This window comes from Ranitomeya imitator, chromosome 6 (assembly GCF_032444005.1).
Source record: "Ranitomeya imitator isolate aRanImi1 chromosome 6, aRanImi1.pri, whole genome shotgun sequence".
Taxonomy (NCBI): Eukaryota; Metazoa; Chordata; class Amphibia; order Anura; family Dendrobatidae; genus Ranitomeya; species Ranitomeya imitator.
Genome location: NC_091287.1, coordinates 385197453 through 385215299, shown reverse-complemented (window position 1 = coordinate 385215299; position 17847 = coordinate 385197453). Strand labels below are relative to the sequence as shown.

Sequence of the window (17847 nt, the reverse complement as noted above, 5' to 3'; positions counted from 1 at the left end):
GGCGGTGGTGGTGTCACTCACTGCTTCTATCTCCATTCCCCGGCGACGTCTTATTTCAGAGTTAGAAGAATCGGCAGTGGAGATAGAAGCATAGTGCTGGCGCTGCTCTCTGCTTCTGTCACCATGGATCAAGAACATCTTTAGAGGGCATTAATGCAAGAAACTTTAGTAACTGTAACATTGTTCCCTGATGATTTCCTGTTCGTGGACGGATGATAGATGCTGCAGAGAGGTGAGTGCGGACCCATATCCTGTGATATCCTTTTTGAGACTCCTATCAAACGAAACATCACAGGAGGTGAAATAAAAAAAACACATTTAGGGATGAGCTAGATAGGGAGACGTGTAGGATATTTCATAATATAGCTTATGGCAAAAGTGGTTATGATGTAAAGATAAATATTTAGAAAGGACATTTTAGGTGCTGGACAACCCCTTTAAATACCCTGAATGTCTTTGTATGATAACCGAGGCATGCAAAGATTCAATAGACTTCTATCGGTGCCAGAATACTGACATAAACTAAACACTATGTACGGTACATCCTTTTAAGTCAATTTCTGCTTGTAAGCATAGTTTTATTAGAATCTGTTGCCATTTGTGACAATTAGAAGTCACATTCTGTAGAAAGCCACCAAATTCTGTCAGATTGTCTACCGCTAGACTTCTTCCCAGTGAGATAAAAATGTCCTTACCAAGCACCAGCTCAGACAATAGGTAATTTATAACTGTAAAGAATTCAGTCAGGAAGCTTGTTTCTGAGCTTTTTCATGTGAGTGTTTGCTGATATTGTTCCGGCGGTGGCAGCTTTGTAGGTCACTCATACAATAAATAAGTCCATTGTGCCAATACTTTTCTGTAGATAATGTGTAATTTTTGTCATCGAGTGATGTCCAAGACAGAATTATCTTTCAACTCTGGGTTGTTTTATAAAACAAATCCTCATGAGAACACAGTAAGACTCTTCTTAGTAACTATGGTAATCAAATTTCAGACTTTCATATAAGAATTCTTATTTCGGTTATTTTTATTTCTTAAGAAATCTCCAAGATCAAATTGCAGCTGCAAGCTCTTCATCTATTAATCATGCTTCTGCCAGATGCCAACAGAGATACTGCCAAGGTAAATTAAATTAGAAACAGTATCACAAAATATTTCTATGTATTTCCTTCCAGGAGTAAGACATAAGTCCACTGCAATCATTTCACATGTTGACTATATTTGCATTGTTTATCTAGAAAGAAAAGCCAGATATTGCACTTGGCAGCTTATGATAATAAATCCTTATTATTTACAGTGTAAGCAGATCTTATAATGGCATCTTATCATAAAAATGATAAGATAAATATGAATCCTTCCAACAGGTATCAATGTCATTATAATAATAATAGCTTTGTGATAGGATGGGGTGGGAGAATAAGTTCAATTCCAATCCCCTTCTTCATGGCCTTGAGAGCTTTACGTAAGGGTTGAATGATGTGTATCCACATTGTGACTGACCTCAGTAAGGTTGAGAAGTGTTACTATATAATAATTAAAAAATTGGGTTATTTTATATTTTGTTGAAAAATTTAGGTAAGGTGATCATAAAATGAATTAAGATTATTATGCACTTTGTTCTCAAACATCATCCTGTCAAATTTAAGTAAAAACAGGATGTTAGGGGTCGAGTTCTTGCCTCTGCACAGGGGGAATCTTGGGCCGTCTCCGCTGCGGTCTCCCATTCTTCTCCTGCCGCAGTGGAGCCTGCTCGGCGGAGACGTTGGTCCCAGCGTCTCGCTCAGTCTGACTCTGTGCAAAGGGTTACTGCTTCTTTTCCAGCTTCTGCCATTGAAGCCAGTGCTGGGCAGCGGTGAGCAGATGCTTTTGGGACTAAGTCCTGCTTCTCCTCTTCTGAGCATGCCCAGGGTAAGATCTCTCATTGGAGATCAAGGGTCACATGCTTAGATACTGCAGCAAAACCTATTGGTTCTCCAGGAAGGTCCTGAAGTTGCCCAGGCTCTGTGGTAGCCTCTCATTGGTCCTTCTAGGAAGGTCCTGTACTTGCTGCAGCTATAAAAGGTTCGCATGGCCACACGGCCATGCGCTAGTATCAATCCAAGTATGTGCTTTGCGCCAATGTGGTTATGTACGAATGTATTCAGAGACCCGGCTGAAATAAGCCCATAGAATACCGGCACCTTCGGTGAGGAGATTGCGTGTGTGCATAACCACTGACTGCTATCAGTTCGGCAGTAAGCTTGTGCTCCTGTGAGGCTAACAGGGCGCAGTGCTTTCCTCTCACGGCTACTCTGTGAAGTAAGAGAGCAAGTCTATACCGCCAAACAGTGCCACCATTCACTAGCAGCAGGTTCCTCCTGCACGGTGGACCACGGGCTGCGAACGCACCAATTATTATAAACATCTATATTTACTTTTTTGGCTTTTATCCTAAGTCATGTGGAAAGGCTCGATAAAGGGACGATATTGATTTTTAGGATTGCTACTTCCAATAGATGGCACTAGAGTTCTAGTCATCTTCCTCTCTGAAGAGACAATTTGCAGATTTAATGTCCTAGAGGGTCATTGCCAGGCTTAAAAGTCTATTCACCTTGGCATGCCAGGCTTGACATGCCACTCTCCACTAGGAGAAATGTTACCACTTGGATCCCGATCTGACACCTCTCATCCAGCTAAACCAGATCTCACACTTTGCACTGATGATGGGCAGTACCCTGAAACACAGTGTCTGCAAATTGAGATTCTGGTTTGGCTTTTATCCTAAGTCATGTCACAAGGATCGATATTGATTTTTAGGATTGCTACTTCCAGTAGATGGCACTAGAGTTCTAGTCCTCTTCCTCTCTGAAGAGACAATTTGCATATCTGCTACCAAGATGATATGGACAAATTCAGTGGTGTCCATACCATAGTGGTAACCAATCAGACTGCGATGAGACCCATAAGAAAGGTTCCCCATCCATTTTATGCATATATAATCTGGTAAACCTTCAGAAGATCTAACATAGACCCAAGGGCATAACTATAATAGGTGCAGGGGTTGCATTCACAACTGGGACCTGGAGTCTGGGTCCCCAAAGGTTTGTTTGGCTCACATGAAAATATGAATACTATTAGTGTTAATGACTATGGGTTGAGAGCCTCTTTGGAGATTTTGCATTGGGGCCTATGCGCTTTAGGTTACTCCACTGCATGGACTTCTATATTATAAATACAATAAAGGAAAAGGAAAACTGTCCAAGGTTCACAAGTTTCTTTTGTTTTGCAAAATATTGGTAGGAGAATATATTAACACTAGAACTTTCTGTTTGCAGAAAGTAAAGATTTCTGGAGAATATGTTCAGAACCGATCATCAAACATACATTCATCATGAATAGGGTTCAAATATGGCAAATTCAGATTCGGCTACCAAATCCGAACAAATTCACTCAACTCTACTCTTAGGGCTCACTCACACTGCCATATAACACGGTTGAATGCTATCCAATAATTTATCAGCTAGCACTCGGCCTAATGTTATACTATGGGGCAGTGCAGATAAATGAGAAAAATATCACAGAATGCTGCAAGTGCATCCAAGAATTGGATTGTGCTCACCCATTCAAATCTATGGGTGCATGTGAATCATCAGATTGCACATGGATGACAGTTCGATTACCACAGGCTTCGGCATTGGAAGAGATAGAGAAATTACTTTCTTTTGTCTCCTCCGCACCAGCAGTGTTTTTAATATGTATACCCCTCCTCATATGTAAAGCGCCATGGAATAAATGGTGCTATAACAATAAATAATAATAATAACAGTGCACTGACATTCAGCTCAAACTTTGACAGAGTTTGAGATAAGTGTCATTTGCATAATTAGCCCAATTTTCTTGCAGTATGAGCGAGCCCTCATTCATAATAACAGCTATACTCGCCTTCGGTGCAGTCCTTGTTATAGTTTACTCTCCTCTCCTATGGACAAAACAGACATCCGGAGGAAGTGAGAGACTCAGTTGCTCTATCACATCTTCTAGGTATTAGTTACATTCGTAGAAGGGGAGAGTGAAGTGATTGCTGTTTGGCAGCAGGGATAGCAAGAAACAATAATGTCATGTGAGCCCCGTGAGAGCTGGCATTAACACAACTGGAACGGTGACCGCACCAGAAATGTGTATAACTGTTATAAATTTATAAGGAGGAACATAGCATGGGTTGTCCGTGCAGTGGTCAATCTCTTTAAAGAAAGACATAACCAAGAGGGAAAAAGGAGCACTAAAACATCCCATAATAAAAGTAGTATCAAATTTTATTCAATAAGACACGTAGGACACAACAAAAATATAATAGTAAACAGGTCAAGGATAAAGATGAATACATGACATTTCAGGTGTAACACATAGTGGTGGACAGGAGCAGAAAATAGCAGCAAGGTAAAAAGTGCAAGTGCTTGTAAATGGTATTTGTTCCCAGAAAGTGTGTAAAACCTCAGTACAAAACCAAAAATATGTATAAATATACCACCACAGGCTACCTACCGAATAATGAAAAAAGTAATAGGTCAAATGAGTATGTACCCAGTAGGGGGATAGTGAGGAAAAGAAGGGAAAGTTTTCACCATAAACGTAACATTTAATTCAAGTAAGACACACGTGTGTACCACTTTAAGGGAACTTATGAATACTAAAAGCTGCTCTTACCCATAATCACCACTTGGGGACACCATGTATGCAGCCCCAACGCGCGTTTCGTGTGGGCTTTGTTGGGGGGCCGTCAAAAGAAAGGACTGTAATATATTTGATCACTTGGTTTCATAAAAATAACCAAAAGCTACAACCTCTCCTTAGTTTAGAGGGAGTCACTTTGTGAAAATATGTAATTTGTACACAGAGAAGACCTGTTATATTCTATTTTTCACTGGTAACTGAAATATTATCTGATTATTACTAACCCTAAAAGTTCTCGAAAGGACTTTTCAAATGTTTTATCCATTGTAATTAGTGTGCACATTTGTTAATTTTGTAGGGAAATCGACAATTTCTCTTTTCGAGGAATGTATTATCTTTGATATTTCAAAAGGAACTGTTACAATGAACCTAGTTATTTTATTGGAATCAAAATGTGCATTTGCAACTTGACGTTTTGGTTGGGGGTACCTTGGGATGCTGGGTGTCTATGTTTTGTTGCTTAAACTGAACTTTCCGATAAAGAATAAGATTCATAATTTAAAAAAATATATATTATCCTCTTTTTTTTCTATTAGGCTTTACTTCACTTCCTAAAAAAAGTTGTGTCGAATGAAGAAAAAAACAAAATGAGTTTGTGGAATGTATCTATGATTCTTGCACCAAACCTGTTTATTTCCAAAGGTAAAAGTGCCAACCAAGAAGAAATGAAGGCGGCAGCATCTACGGCACACATTGTTCGACTTTTAATTAGGTATCAGGACATTTTATGGACGGTGAGAAAAACAGTTCCATGTTAAGATTATAGAACTAAGAGGTTCTTATGTAATAAAACATGAATTTCACATTCTAAAAGCCAATGACCATAATTTATTTTCCATTGTTCGGATCTGATGTTTGAGACCCAATTATAAATTTACTTTATCAAAACAGTCTGTCAGGTAGCGGTGGACATAAGGATCAGACATATTGAATTTACACATCCAATTACCTGTAACTTTTATTAGTGGAGGGAAGCTTCTCCTAAAATTGCTCTTTAGGGACTTACTTCACTCTATATAAACATCACATGCCCTCTTAGCCAAGCTCAGCATGTACATGTATTGAGAGAATCGGGTCAGCTCCAAAAGATAATTTTACCAGGAGCATAGTGGAAAGTTTGCACTGAGTGGTGTTAGGATATGTGTAATCTATTCATGTTATAAGTTGGCTTTAGTTTAATTATGTTATTCAACACTTTGATAAAGCACCACTCCAGCATTATTTTTAATACACCATTGGAGTAATATTGATAATGCATTTTCCCTGGCTCTAGTAATATAATTACCAGTTGCCATCTTCTGCTCTTCCCGGTATCACACCAGTCCCTCTCTGCCTTCTTGTGACTAGTGATGAGCAAGTGTACTCGTTACTCAGGTTTCCCCGAGCATGCTCGGGTGGTCTCCGAGTATTTTGGCGTGCTCAGAGATTTATTTTTCGTCGCCGCAGCTGCATGATTTGTGACTGCTAGACAGCCTGAATACATGTGGGGGTTGCCTGTTTGTTAGGGAATTCCCATATGTATGCAGCCTGTCTAGCAGCCGCAAATCATGCAGCTGCGGCGACGAAAACTAAATCTCTGAGCACGCCAAAATACTCGGAGACCACCCAAGCGTGCTCGGTGAAAGCCAAGTAACTAGTATACTCGCTCATCATTACTTGTGACCGCAACTTCTGACTGATCAGAGGTAATGGTCACAAGTAGTGATGAGCGAGTATACTCGTTGCTCAGGTTTTCCCGAGCACGCTCTGGTGATCTCCGAGTATTTGTAACTGCTCGGAGATTTACATCTGATAGACAGCTTGAATACATGTGGGGATTCCCTAGCAACCAGGCAACCCCCACATGTACTCAGGCTGGCTAGCAGCTGTAAATCATGCAGTTGAGTCATCAAAAACTAAATCTCCGAGCAGTCACAAATACTCGGAGACCACCCAAGCATGCTCGGGAAAACCCGAGCAACGAGTACACTCGCTCATCACTAGTCACAAGTCATCAATGCAAGTCTGAGAGCCTGGTTCTGGGTCTCATAGATTTACATTGAGAAATGGTTGCTGGCTCACCCAGCAAACACTGGGGCCATTAAGTTAGTAACAAACAGCAGAAGACGACCGAAGTGGTGCAGAGAACAGAAGAAGACTGTGGCTGATAAGTATAATACTAGGGACAAGGAACTTACATTAGTGATACCATTCCAGCAGTGAAACAAAAAAACGTATGTTACCTATTGCTTCAAGTGTATAGTCTCCCAGCAATACTTAATGGGTTATTCCAAAAATCGTAAGTTATCACTTCACCATAAAATAAGTGTTAATTTGCTGTTCACTAAGGGTCCAACCACTGGAAACCTAAAGCCATCCCAAAAATGAAGCTCTGACACTTGAGCCCCGTCTTTGGTGGATGTGTTTATGCTCGATCTCCGGTCCATTCCTTTTCTATGAATCTACCAGAAATAGCCGAAGTCTGTACTTGGCTTTCTCCAACAGCCCCATAGACAATGAATGAATAGTTCCTTAGTTCCAGAACTCTATTCTCAGGATAGCTGGGTATCCCTGTGGTCAGACCCCTAGTCATCAGCAAGTTATGAATAGGGGATAACAATTTTGGGAACAAACTTTTAAGATTCATCACACCACTATATGCCTTTTGGCAACAACTGCAACTACATTTGTAATGCAAACCAAGTTTGCCCTTGAGTTTCTGATATAAAAGTATAAAAATTCAACGTGTGAGCCCAGGACATCTTTCTACTAAATTATACAACGAGTCTGCAACCTATTACTTCTATGTAAAACATCAAGCCTGTAAAAAAACTGATATGGTACAATCTATTTTATAGATGTCTTAATGTTTACTTTATGTGTTTATAGGTTCCAGCCTTTCTTATTTCACAAGTGCGGAAAATGAACGAGGCAGCACTGAACAATACCAAGAAGCAGCTTATTTTTGATAAAAGTGTAAGGAAATTATTGAGGAGAAAGACAATGGAGCGTGAAAGACCTGAAAGAAGAGAGGTGAGGAGAATCTTCTGACCTTTGACAGAATATTACATTTGTGTGAACTCACATTTATATGAAGGAAACTGCATAGATGCGAAATACTGAAGAGTCATTCATGCAACTATCATCCATGAGGATGGAGGATTCTTAGTATTATAAATGCACACAAGCGTTCATTCTTTTTTGGCCAAAATATGCAAGCTCAAAACCTTTGTCATGGGTAAGTGTAAGTTGATGTTTATCAGTGTTGTTCAACCTCCCTTATAGTGTATGGCATTGTGATTAACAGTGATTACTTTGATATTAACTATTTTACACGCACACTACAATCCATTACATAAAAAGTTAAGAAGGTTGTCCATAGGAGGACTCGTTAAAAGACCTGACAGATTCTCAGCTCATTCTCAAGTCAACAATAAATATGTCAACACAGAGGCAATAGAGGACAAACGGTGCAACATTTTTTTATGAATGACATTTTAGGCAAGACATTAGCCAATTCAAAGCAGTAAGCATCATTCAGGGAAAAAAAGAACATGTCACCAGAAGGTCATAAGAACATGATATCTATTGAGAGACATGTATTGACAAACAGCCCCGCTCTTTCTCCTCACTGATCTCTGCAGCTATTGTGTACAGTACAACAGAGCTGACTGTCATTACAAACACCTCCAGATCTCCTCTCCTGGCAGTGAGTGTGGAGTGAGGGACAGAGCTGACAGCGCTGAGAGGAGAGATGCAGATGCAGAGGTGTTTGTAATGACATTCAGCTCTGATGTACTACCTTTTCCCACACTGTCCTCAGATGAAACATAGAGGAGTTTATAATGACACTAAGTTCGCCTGTACTCAATACACAGTAGCTGCATAGATTTGGGTTTAAAGCAGGTCTGTCCGTCATTACATCTCACAAAAGAAATTATGTCCTACTGATGTTTTGGGGCTTGTTCTTTATTTCCCTGAATGATGCCTCCTGCTTATGATTGGTCAACATTATGCAGGGGAAAAAAATTCATGCCCCCAGAGCCAAATCTTTGGTAATGCTCTCCTTGGCTAATTATAAATTATAACCTCAATTTTACAAGCTGAGATCTTGGGAAGGAGAAATTAAAAAATGAAAAAAGACATTTTAGTCAGCTCTGTAGCCACTATTCTAGGTTGTGGCCTGTTGCAATGCTAAAACTGGTGAAACTTTCTGTTTAAATCCAACACATCCGATTATTATTTATCCCAACATCTGTTATCAAGGATTGTAGGGACCCCATTTGCATTACATTTTTATAGTATGTCAGCTATCTGTTTTATTATCACATATTAATCAGAGCCATGACATGGGCACACCCCATACTCATGAATACTCGGTTTAGCAGATTGTTTATATTTCAATGAGAAGAGGGTAGTAAACTGCTGCCAGACAGTTCTTGTGGCAGCTTATCTTCCCTTAGACTAAAATAATTGGGGTATCAAAGTTAAATTGCCCATTTATTCTTTACCCCAACATTATCTATCAGGGAAGAGCCGAGAGGCCCCCTTAGACATCAGACATGTTGACCAGTTGTGCCAATGACATTGGGTGGAGCCAACTGTAACATAGTATGCATGGGGGTCCTTCAGTTGGACCTCAGTCACGTATGAGTATGAATTACCAAGGGGCTAGTTTAAAGGAAGTATACATATCCATGTAAATGTTTAGAGTACTGACGAGAAGCCATCTATATAACAATATGCAAGAGACTAAACAAAAGAGTCTATGGAACTAAGCTGGAAAATGCAACAGGAAGTTAGATAATGTCAGCTAGTAACTGTATAGAACGGTCATTTAACTAATGTGGTCACAAGATATTTAGATTGGATAGTACACACGCGGTCAAAATTGTTGGTACCCCTCATTAATGACAGAAAAACCCACAATGGTTACAGAAATAACTTGAATCTGACAAAAGCAATAATAAATAAAAAATCTATGAAAATGAACAAGTGAAACTCAGACATTGCTTTTCAACCATGCTTCCACAGAGTGTTTTAAAAAATAAATCTCATGAATTAGGCCTGGACAGAAATGATGGTGCCCTTAACTTAATATTTTGTTGCACAACCTTTTGAGGCAAATACTGCAATCAAACAATTCCTGTAACTGTCAATGAGACTTCTGCACATCTCGACAGGTATTTTGGCCCACTCCTCAAGAGCAAAATGCTCTTGTGGAGTGGGTTTTTCTGTCATTAAACGAGGGGTACCAACAATTTTGACCACGTGTGTAGAGGTAAAACCTCCTCTGCTAACAATATGAGGCAGTGCACAGGTTTTGCCAGTATGGCAGCCATGCAACTAGTCTGAACTGTTTATCATTAGGAGAGTACTCTACTGATCGCTATGAAGCAGAAAGTCAGGAGGCTGAGGAGTGGTGTGCTCCTGAAAACAGAAGATGCAGCAACCGTTTAAGTTTATGTAATGTACATTGAGAAGTATGTGCTTCTTCATGGTGCTGAACATGATTTTTATTCATTTTCCTCATGCATATTTAGTGAAGACTAGTGATGAGTGAAAGTGCTGGGGTAAGGTGTTATCTGAGCATGTTCTGGTGCTAACTGAGTGTCTTTGGTGTGCTTGAACAATATGTTCGAGTCCCCATGTCTGTATGTCTCGCTGCTATTTGATAACCGCAACATATGCAGGGATTGTCTAACAAACAGTGAGACATGCAGCCACGTAGACTCAAACATATTTTTTGAGCACACCGAAGACTCTCGGTTAGCACACGAGCATGCTGGGATAACACCTTATCCAAGCACATTCGCTCATCACTAGTGAAGACCTTAAAAGGAAACTATCACTTGTAAAAATGCTATTCACCTGGAGATATGGGCTTAATCTGCAAGATAAAATCATTCTAAACCTGCCCGACACCTGCACTTAGACCCCCGCTGCCGGGAGGAAATTATCCTTCAGCCAATACTCTATGCAGAGAGAGCGGTGGCTGTAACAGCGTCGCCGGCACTGGCTCAAAGCCGACCCTAATGCTGAGCTGCTGTCAGTCAGTGCCGGCGGTGCGGTTACAGCTGCCACTCTCTATACACACAGCGGTGACTGAACCTGCGCCAATGCCACCCGTGACTGTAACCAGAACACTACCAAGAGGAATAAAGTTCATTTCCTCCCAGCAGTGGGTTCTAAGTGCCGGTGTGGGTCAGGTTCAGAACACTATTAACCTACAGATTAACCCTATATATATCTGTAGGTTAATAGCATTTTTTCACATCTCAGGTTCTCTTTATAGAAGCTTTAGAATTGATAATGTAATATATCTTGGTAAATTCCCAGCTTTGATCAAACTTTGCCTTTTTTATTCACCTGTGTTTCCATTTACCGTAAGTCCCATCATCCCCATAGTAAACCAGGGATCTAAGGAAGCCAGTATTTGGGTGTTACAAGATTTTCTTGTTGGATTTAATTTTTACTCCATCCATCATCACCTCTAAGCCCCCAAAGAAAAGCCATCCTGTGTTGTGGTTATCACAGCTCTGTCCTGCCTTTATGTTTCAGCACTGTGATGTACCTGAAGGAGTGATAAGAGTTTATGCTCCATTGCACTCAAAGGTTTCCATGGCAATCCAGCTGAACAGTCGGACAAAAGCCAAAGACATCCTGGCACGGTTTCAGTGCGAAAACAGGTGCTGTGGAGATCTGTCCTTGTGCTTCCTTCCTTTTATGTTTCCTTTATACTACACAGTCATTTTGCCATTTTTATGTCATAAGATGATATGTTGTCTTTTTAGTATAATATAATTGGTTAAAAATGATGACTAAAGAATGAAAGCAATATCACATGAACCTACAAGGTGCCTTAGACAGAGGACCTATTACAGAATCCCATAACATTGAGGGTTTTCATGCCGCATGTTGTGGTTACATGCAGTAAGGCTAAGTTCACACCGAGCGTTTTTGCTGCATTTTTTTAATGTGTTTTTAATGCTAATTTTCAGCTGCATTTGACAGTACCAGCTATGTCTGTGAGATTTCAGAAATCTCATGCACACATGTTTTTTTGTCATCAATAGTTTGAGCTTTGCTTGGTTTTTTGGACATGGAGCATGTCATTCCTTTAAGCATTTTTTTCAGTGTTTTCACCCATTGAATCGAAAGGACAAAAACGCATGAAAAAATGTACCAAAAACGCAGCAAAACCTGCGTTTTTGCTGTAGCTTCTTTCCTGCCAAGCAGAAAAAATGCAGCAAAAATGACCCATGTACTTAGCCTTACAGGGTCGGGCAGGAATAGAAAAGGGGATTGTTTTATTTTTTCCAGAATCAGCTTATTATGTGGAGTAGTGATAGAGGCTACAGAGGAGGCAGGATGTCTGCCCAAATAATCATCTGGGTAGTCAATCATTTCAAGCTTGCAAAAGAAGTCTTGGTAAAAATCTTTCACCAATTTATCTACAGTTTCTATGCAAACATTTCATAACCCAGAAGTTTGGACCTAACTTTTGCTCCCTGTTTGGGGGCTTCAGAGTTACTTCTAAGCCCCTTTGACAATAACTTATATTTAGACAAATCACCAGTCTGGGGCTGCCCACTATTTCATTGCATAAAATGGGCAGTCACGGAGTGGGAGGTCTACGACCACCCTACATAAATATACCAGGAGGTTTACTCAGCAGTTACCACAGACATTGACTTCAAACATGGAGCGAAGGGAAATAGTTATACACAAGAACTGGATGAATTAGAGCAAAGGAAAGGGAAAAAGTATTAACTTTAAGGAGTAACTAAACGTTCACTTTTTTTTACATTTTTGTACAGCATGGAAAGATATGAAACTTTGCTAATTATTTTATTAGGCAATTTCCCTTCATTCCTGTAATAAAATTGCTTGTAAGTGGCTTCCAAACCTTTGTTTCTACTAAGTCTATTTGCCTGCATTTATCTGTATTGATAACATATGCATTTGGAGTACCGATAATGGCAGTGAAAGAGTCAGCACCTGTCACCTCCTCTGAGTGTTGTCATCCAAGTGCAGTCTGGTTTATGCTGACCGAAACAATGGAGAAGATGAGAAATAAAGTTCCCCATCTTCTCCACATCTGTGATGTGATCACACTCAAATGACACTCAGATCACACTCTGACAGAGTTTGAGCTGAGTGTCATTAGTTTAATCTGCCCGATTCTCTCATATGAGAAAATATATGCTAAAGGTACCTTCACACTGAACAACTTAACAATGATATCGCTAGCGATCCGTGATGTTGCAGCGTCCTGGATAGCGATATTGTTGTGTTTGACATGCAGCAGCGATCTGGATCCTGCTGTGACATTGTTGGTTGGAGCAGAAAGGCCAGAACTTTATTTCGTCGCTGGATCTCCCGCAGACATCGCTGAATCGGCGTGTGTGACGCCGATTCAGCGATGTCTTCACTGGTAACCAGGGTAAACATCGGGTTACTAAGCGCAGGGCCGCGCTTAGTAACCCGATGTTTACCCTGGTTACCAGTGTAAATGTATAAAAAAACAAGCACTACATACATACATTCCGGTGTCTGTCACGTCCCCCGGCGTTCTGCTTTCCTGCACTGTGTCAGCGCCGGCCAGCTGTAAAGCAGAGCACAGCGGTGACATCACCGCTCTGCTTTACGGCTGGCGCTTACACAGTGCAGAGAAGCAGAGTGCCGGGGGACGCGACAGACACCGGAATGTAAGTATGTAGTGTTTGTTTTTTTTTTACATTTACACTGGTAACCAGGGTAAACATTGGGTTACTAAGCGCGACCCTGCGCTTAGTAACCCGATGTTTACCCTGGTTACCCGGGGACTTCGGCATCGTTGGTCGCTGGAGAGCTGTCTGTGTGACAGCTCTCCAGCGACCACACAGCGACGCTGCAGCGATCGACATCGTTGTCTAGATCGCTGCAGCGTCGCTAAATGTGACGGTACCTTAATGTGAGCGAGCCCGTATGAGAACAATCTACTGCAGTAGCTTATCTGCAGAGATAATGAGACTGGGTGCTGATCTGACCCTTTCACTGCAATCATCTGTACTCCAAATGAGCACATTCTTATATCATAACAGCTGAAGGCAGGTCAGAGAGATGGGTAACAAGCAGGGGCCTGAAAGCCACTTATATACGGTTTTTGGTGTGTTCTTTTTTTTACAGGCATGAAGATAAATCTCTTAATAATGTGATTTACAAAGCTTCATAACTTTCTATGGACAAAGTTATATACTGCATATAAATAGATAGATAATTGTTAGTGATGAGCGAATGTACTCGTTACTCGAGATTTCTCGAGCATGCTCGGGGGTCCTCCAAGTATTTTTTAGTGCTCGGAGTTTTAGATTTTAGCACCGCAGCTGAATGATTTACATCTGTTAGACGGCATAAGTACATGTGGGGGTTGCCTGGTTGCTAGGGAATCCCCACATATACTTATGCTGGCTAACAGATGTAAATCATTCAGCTGCGGCGCTAAAAACAAAATCTCCGAGCACTAAAACATACTCGGAGGACCCCCGAGCGTGCTCGAGAAATCTCGAGCAACGAGTATATTCGCTCATCACTAGTGTTGAGCGATACCGTCCGATATTTGAAAGTATCGGTATCGGATGGTATCGGCCGATATCCGAAAAATATCGGATATCGCCGATACCGATATCCGATACCAATACAAGTCAATGGGACACAAATATCGGAAGGTATCCTGTAATGGATCCCAGGGTCTGAAGCAGAGGAAACTCTCTTTCAGGCCCCGGGATCCATATTTAAGTGTAAAATAAAGAATAAAAATAAAAAATATTGATATACTCACCCTCTGACGCGCCCTGGTCGTCACCGCTGCAACCGCCTTGCTTTCGTTCCGAAGAATGAGCGCGTTAAGGGCCTTCGATGACGTCGCGGCTTGTGATTGGTCGCTGAGCGGTCATGTGACCGCTCACGCGACCAATCACAAGCCGCGACGTCATCGAAGGTCCTTAACGCGCTCATTCTTAGGAACGAAAGCAAGGCGGTTGCAGCGGTGACGACCAGGGCGCGTCAGAGGGTGAGTATATCAATATTTTTTATTTTTATTCTTTATTTTACACATTAATCTTAATCCCGATACCGATTCCCGATATCACAAAAATATCGGAACTCGGTATCGGAATTCCGATACCGCAAATATCGACCGATACCCGATACTTGCGGTATCGGAATGCTCAACACTACTCATCACTAATAATTATTAATTATATATAATTTGTATATTATGTTTAGCTACTCTTTAAGGACTGTTAACAAAGGGACTGGCAGCATCCATGGTGACTGGTGTTGCACAACTATATTTATTTTTGGGGTCCTGTTTTATTATTTGTGCTAAGTTTTAATTGTTTCTAGATAAGTGTCATACCTTACCTAGTTCATGCACCACAATGTAGAAGGCCAACAATATTGATTGGCAGACTGACATCTTATATAGATATACATCATTGGCAGACCAAATCGCATTTGCATTGCAGTTGGTGATGTTATATTTGGTAGATTTCTACTAAAGACTAATGTAGTATTTTGTCTATTTGCCTGTAAACTCGGTGCAGAGATTGTTGGTGACTTCTGGCTTTCTCTTTTTATTTAATTAACTGAGGATCTTTCTTGAAAGCCATATTCATTATAGTAATATTAAGGGAACCAACAATTTTATGCCAGAATGTCTGGTTAGAAATCTGGAACTAATTAGTAGTACTCTCCAGAGAATACATCATAGACATGCCAGCAACAACAGCTGGGGCCAAGAAATCGCAAACAATAGGCAGTTTTACATATTTAGAATGAAAGAAAACTACATAAAGATGTTTCAAATCAAAAGCTAAAAAATGTTGTTTTATTTTTCAGCCATGGCACTTCTGATAAATCACTCAACCAAAGTTTATATGAAATTGGAGGAAACATAGGTAAGAATGATTTCCTGCTGATTTTATAGAGTATGATGCCATAGCTTGGTTGACGGAGCCATAATTATTGTCTACAATGTAAGAGTCCAGGCTAAATGCTGTTACCCCAAAAGGTACAGTACTTAGTCCCAACCATTGTGTGGCATATCTTAGAATGTCATTTATACTGTCATATGGCAGCTATAGTTTATGGGAACCTGACAAGTCCCCCTGCCCTCCAACCCACCAACATTTGAATATTTCTTACTAAATACCCCCTGACGAAGGCAGATGCCGAAACGCGCGTCGGGGTTCTGCACATCCCAGGGACTTATAATCTACACAGCAGGTAATACCAGGTGGCTTTTTTTACCTCTATTACTTTTCATTCTATTTTGTTTTTTGCCCATTTGGTGCTTTATACTTCACTGGTCATCATGTACAACATGTCACATATCGGTCTGACTTAGAGCCAGTAGTTTGCCCTAATGTTTAATGTCAGCACTCTATTTGATCTCTTTTTGCCACCAATTAATCTAGTTTGCACACGCACTTTATAACATTGATTTGGTATATCTGCTACTTATACCTATATATGGTTTACTGACATAGGTATGCACATATATGCTGATTTCACACTGTGGTTATATAGTTAATTTACTTTTGTGCCATTTATATGTCCCTGGTGTTGTGCTTTTTATGGTATTTTTTCCCACCGTTCCATTATATTATATATTTTAATAAATATTGTTATTTATACTTTATTTTGGACTTTGTCTCGGTTTTTTCTTCTTCGTGCTTACTAAATACCCTGCCTAACCAGCCCTTTATCGTGTTTGACACCTAAACGCAATGGCTTATTCACTTTCAGACATGCGCATTCACATGAGCAAAGAAAGTCGTGCACATGCTCGAGATTTGCAGATAGCTGACCATGATGTCACCTCTTGCAAATCATGTTATCCCACCTACAGGGGCCTGATAACATGCTGAGTGGGAGGACTAGTCTGGGGAAGCCAACGCCCAACATCCACTAGTCAAAAGGCTAATTTACATTAAAAAAGTCTTCATTAACTCCATTTTTTTAAACAAATGTTTAGGTGTCAAACACAATAAAGGGCTGGTTAGGCAAGGTATTTAGCAAACAATATACAAATGCTGATGGGTTGGAGGGCATGGGGGATATATCAGGTTCCCTGTAATGAGAACCTCTGCTGTACTAAATTTTACAGTTAAGTTAAAGGAGCGGACCGGTCTTCTGATAAATGTGTGCACTCCATGTGACCACAAACTACTAAATCTTCACAGTGTGCACACTGCACGTGGTCAGGATTGCTGGCGAGATCGAGCTGTCATGTGACTGAAAGTATGCGATTGAAGTACAATTGCATTGAGAGAGGCCGAGCATGTTTAGTCGTTATTTTGCTGGAAGTGTTGTGAATTCTGTGGCAGAGCTCCCTCCTGTGGTCACAAGTGGTACTTCGGCTGATTCTCTCTGGGAGCTTCCGTTTGTGGAGGAAACTGGTACTGCTGCTTCTGAGTTTCCTCCCTCAGGTGATCTGGTGAGGTCGTTAGGTGCTTCTCTACTTAACCCCACCTAATGCTTTGATTCATGCTTCCTGTCAATGTTCCAGTGTTGGACTTGTGTTTCTCTGGATCATTCCTGTGGCCTGCTGCTCTGCATAGCTAAGTGCTTCTTTGCTATTTGTTGCTATTTTTTCTGTCCAGCTTGTCTATTTGTTTTGCTGGAAGCTCTGGGACGCAAAGGGTGTACCTCCGTGCCGTTAGTTCGGTACGGAGGGTCTTTTTGCCCCTTTGCGTGGTTTTCTTTAGGGTTTTGTGTAGACCGCAAAGTTATCTTTCCTATCCTCGTTCTGTCTAGAATATCGGGCCTCACTTTGCTGAATCTATTTCATCCCTACGTTTGTCTTTTCATCTTACTCACAGTCATTATATGTGGGGGGCTGCCTTTTCCTTTGGGGTATTTCTCTGAGGCAAGGTAGGCTTATTTTTTCTATCTTCAGGCTAGTTAGTTTCTCAGACTGTGCCGAGTTGCATAGGGAGCGTTAGGCGCAATCCACGGCTGCCTCTAGTTGTGTTTGGAGAGGATTAGGGATTGCGGTCTGCAGAGTTCCCACGTCTCAGAGCTTGTTCTATTATTTTGGGTTATTGTCAGATCACTGTATGTGCTCTGACCTCCATGTCCATTGTGATACTGAATTGCCTTTCATAACAG

At 40.8% G+C, this 17847-nt stretch overlaps 1 protein-coding gene across 3 annotated transcripts in view; it reads left to right on the top strand.

Annotated features, from left to right (window-relative positions):
- ARHGAP28 (Rho GTPase activating protein 28) overlaps positions 1 to 17847 on the top strand; it is a 303500-nt gene that overhangs the window by 237622 nt on the left and 48031 nt on the right. For all 3 annotated transcript variants that reach the window (XM_069731078.1, XM_069731079.1, XM_069731080.1), the window contains exons 10-14: positions 1040 to 1122; positions 5247 to 5444; positions 7579 to 7722; positions 11251 to 11378; positions 15574 to 15632. In XM_069731078.1, the coding sequence (XP_069587179.1) occupies positions 1040 to 1122; positions 5247 to 5444; positions 7579 to 7722; positions 11251 to 11378; positions 15574 to 15632 (612 nt within the window). The remainder of the gene's footprint in view (positions 1 to 1039; positions 1123 to 5246; positions 5445 to 7578; positions 7723 to 11250; positions 11379 to 15573; positions 15633 to 17847) is intronic.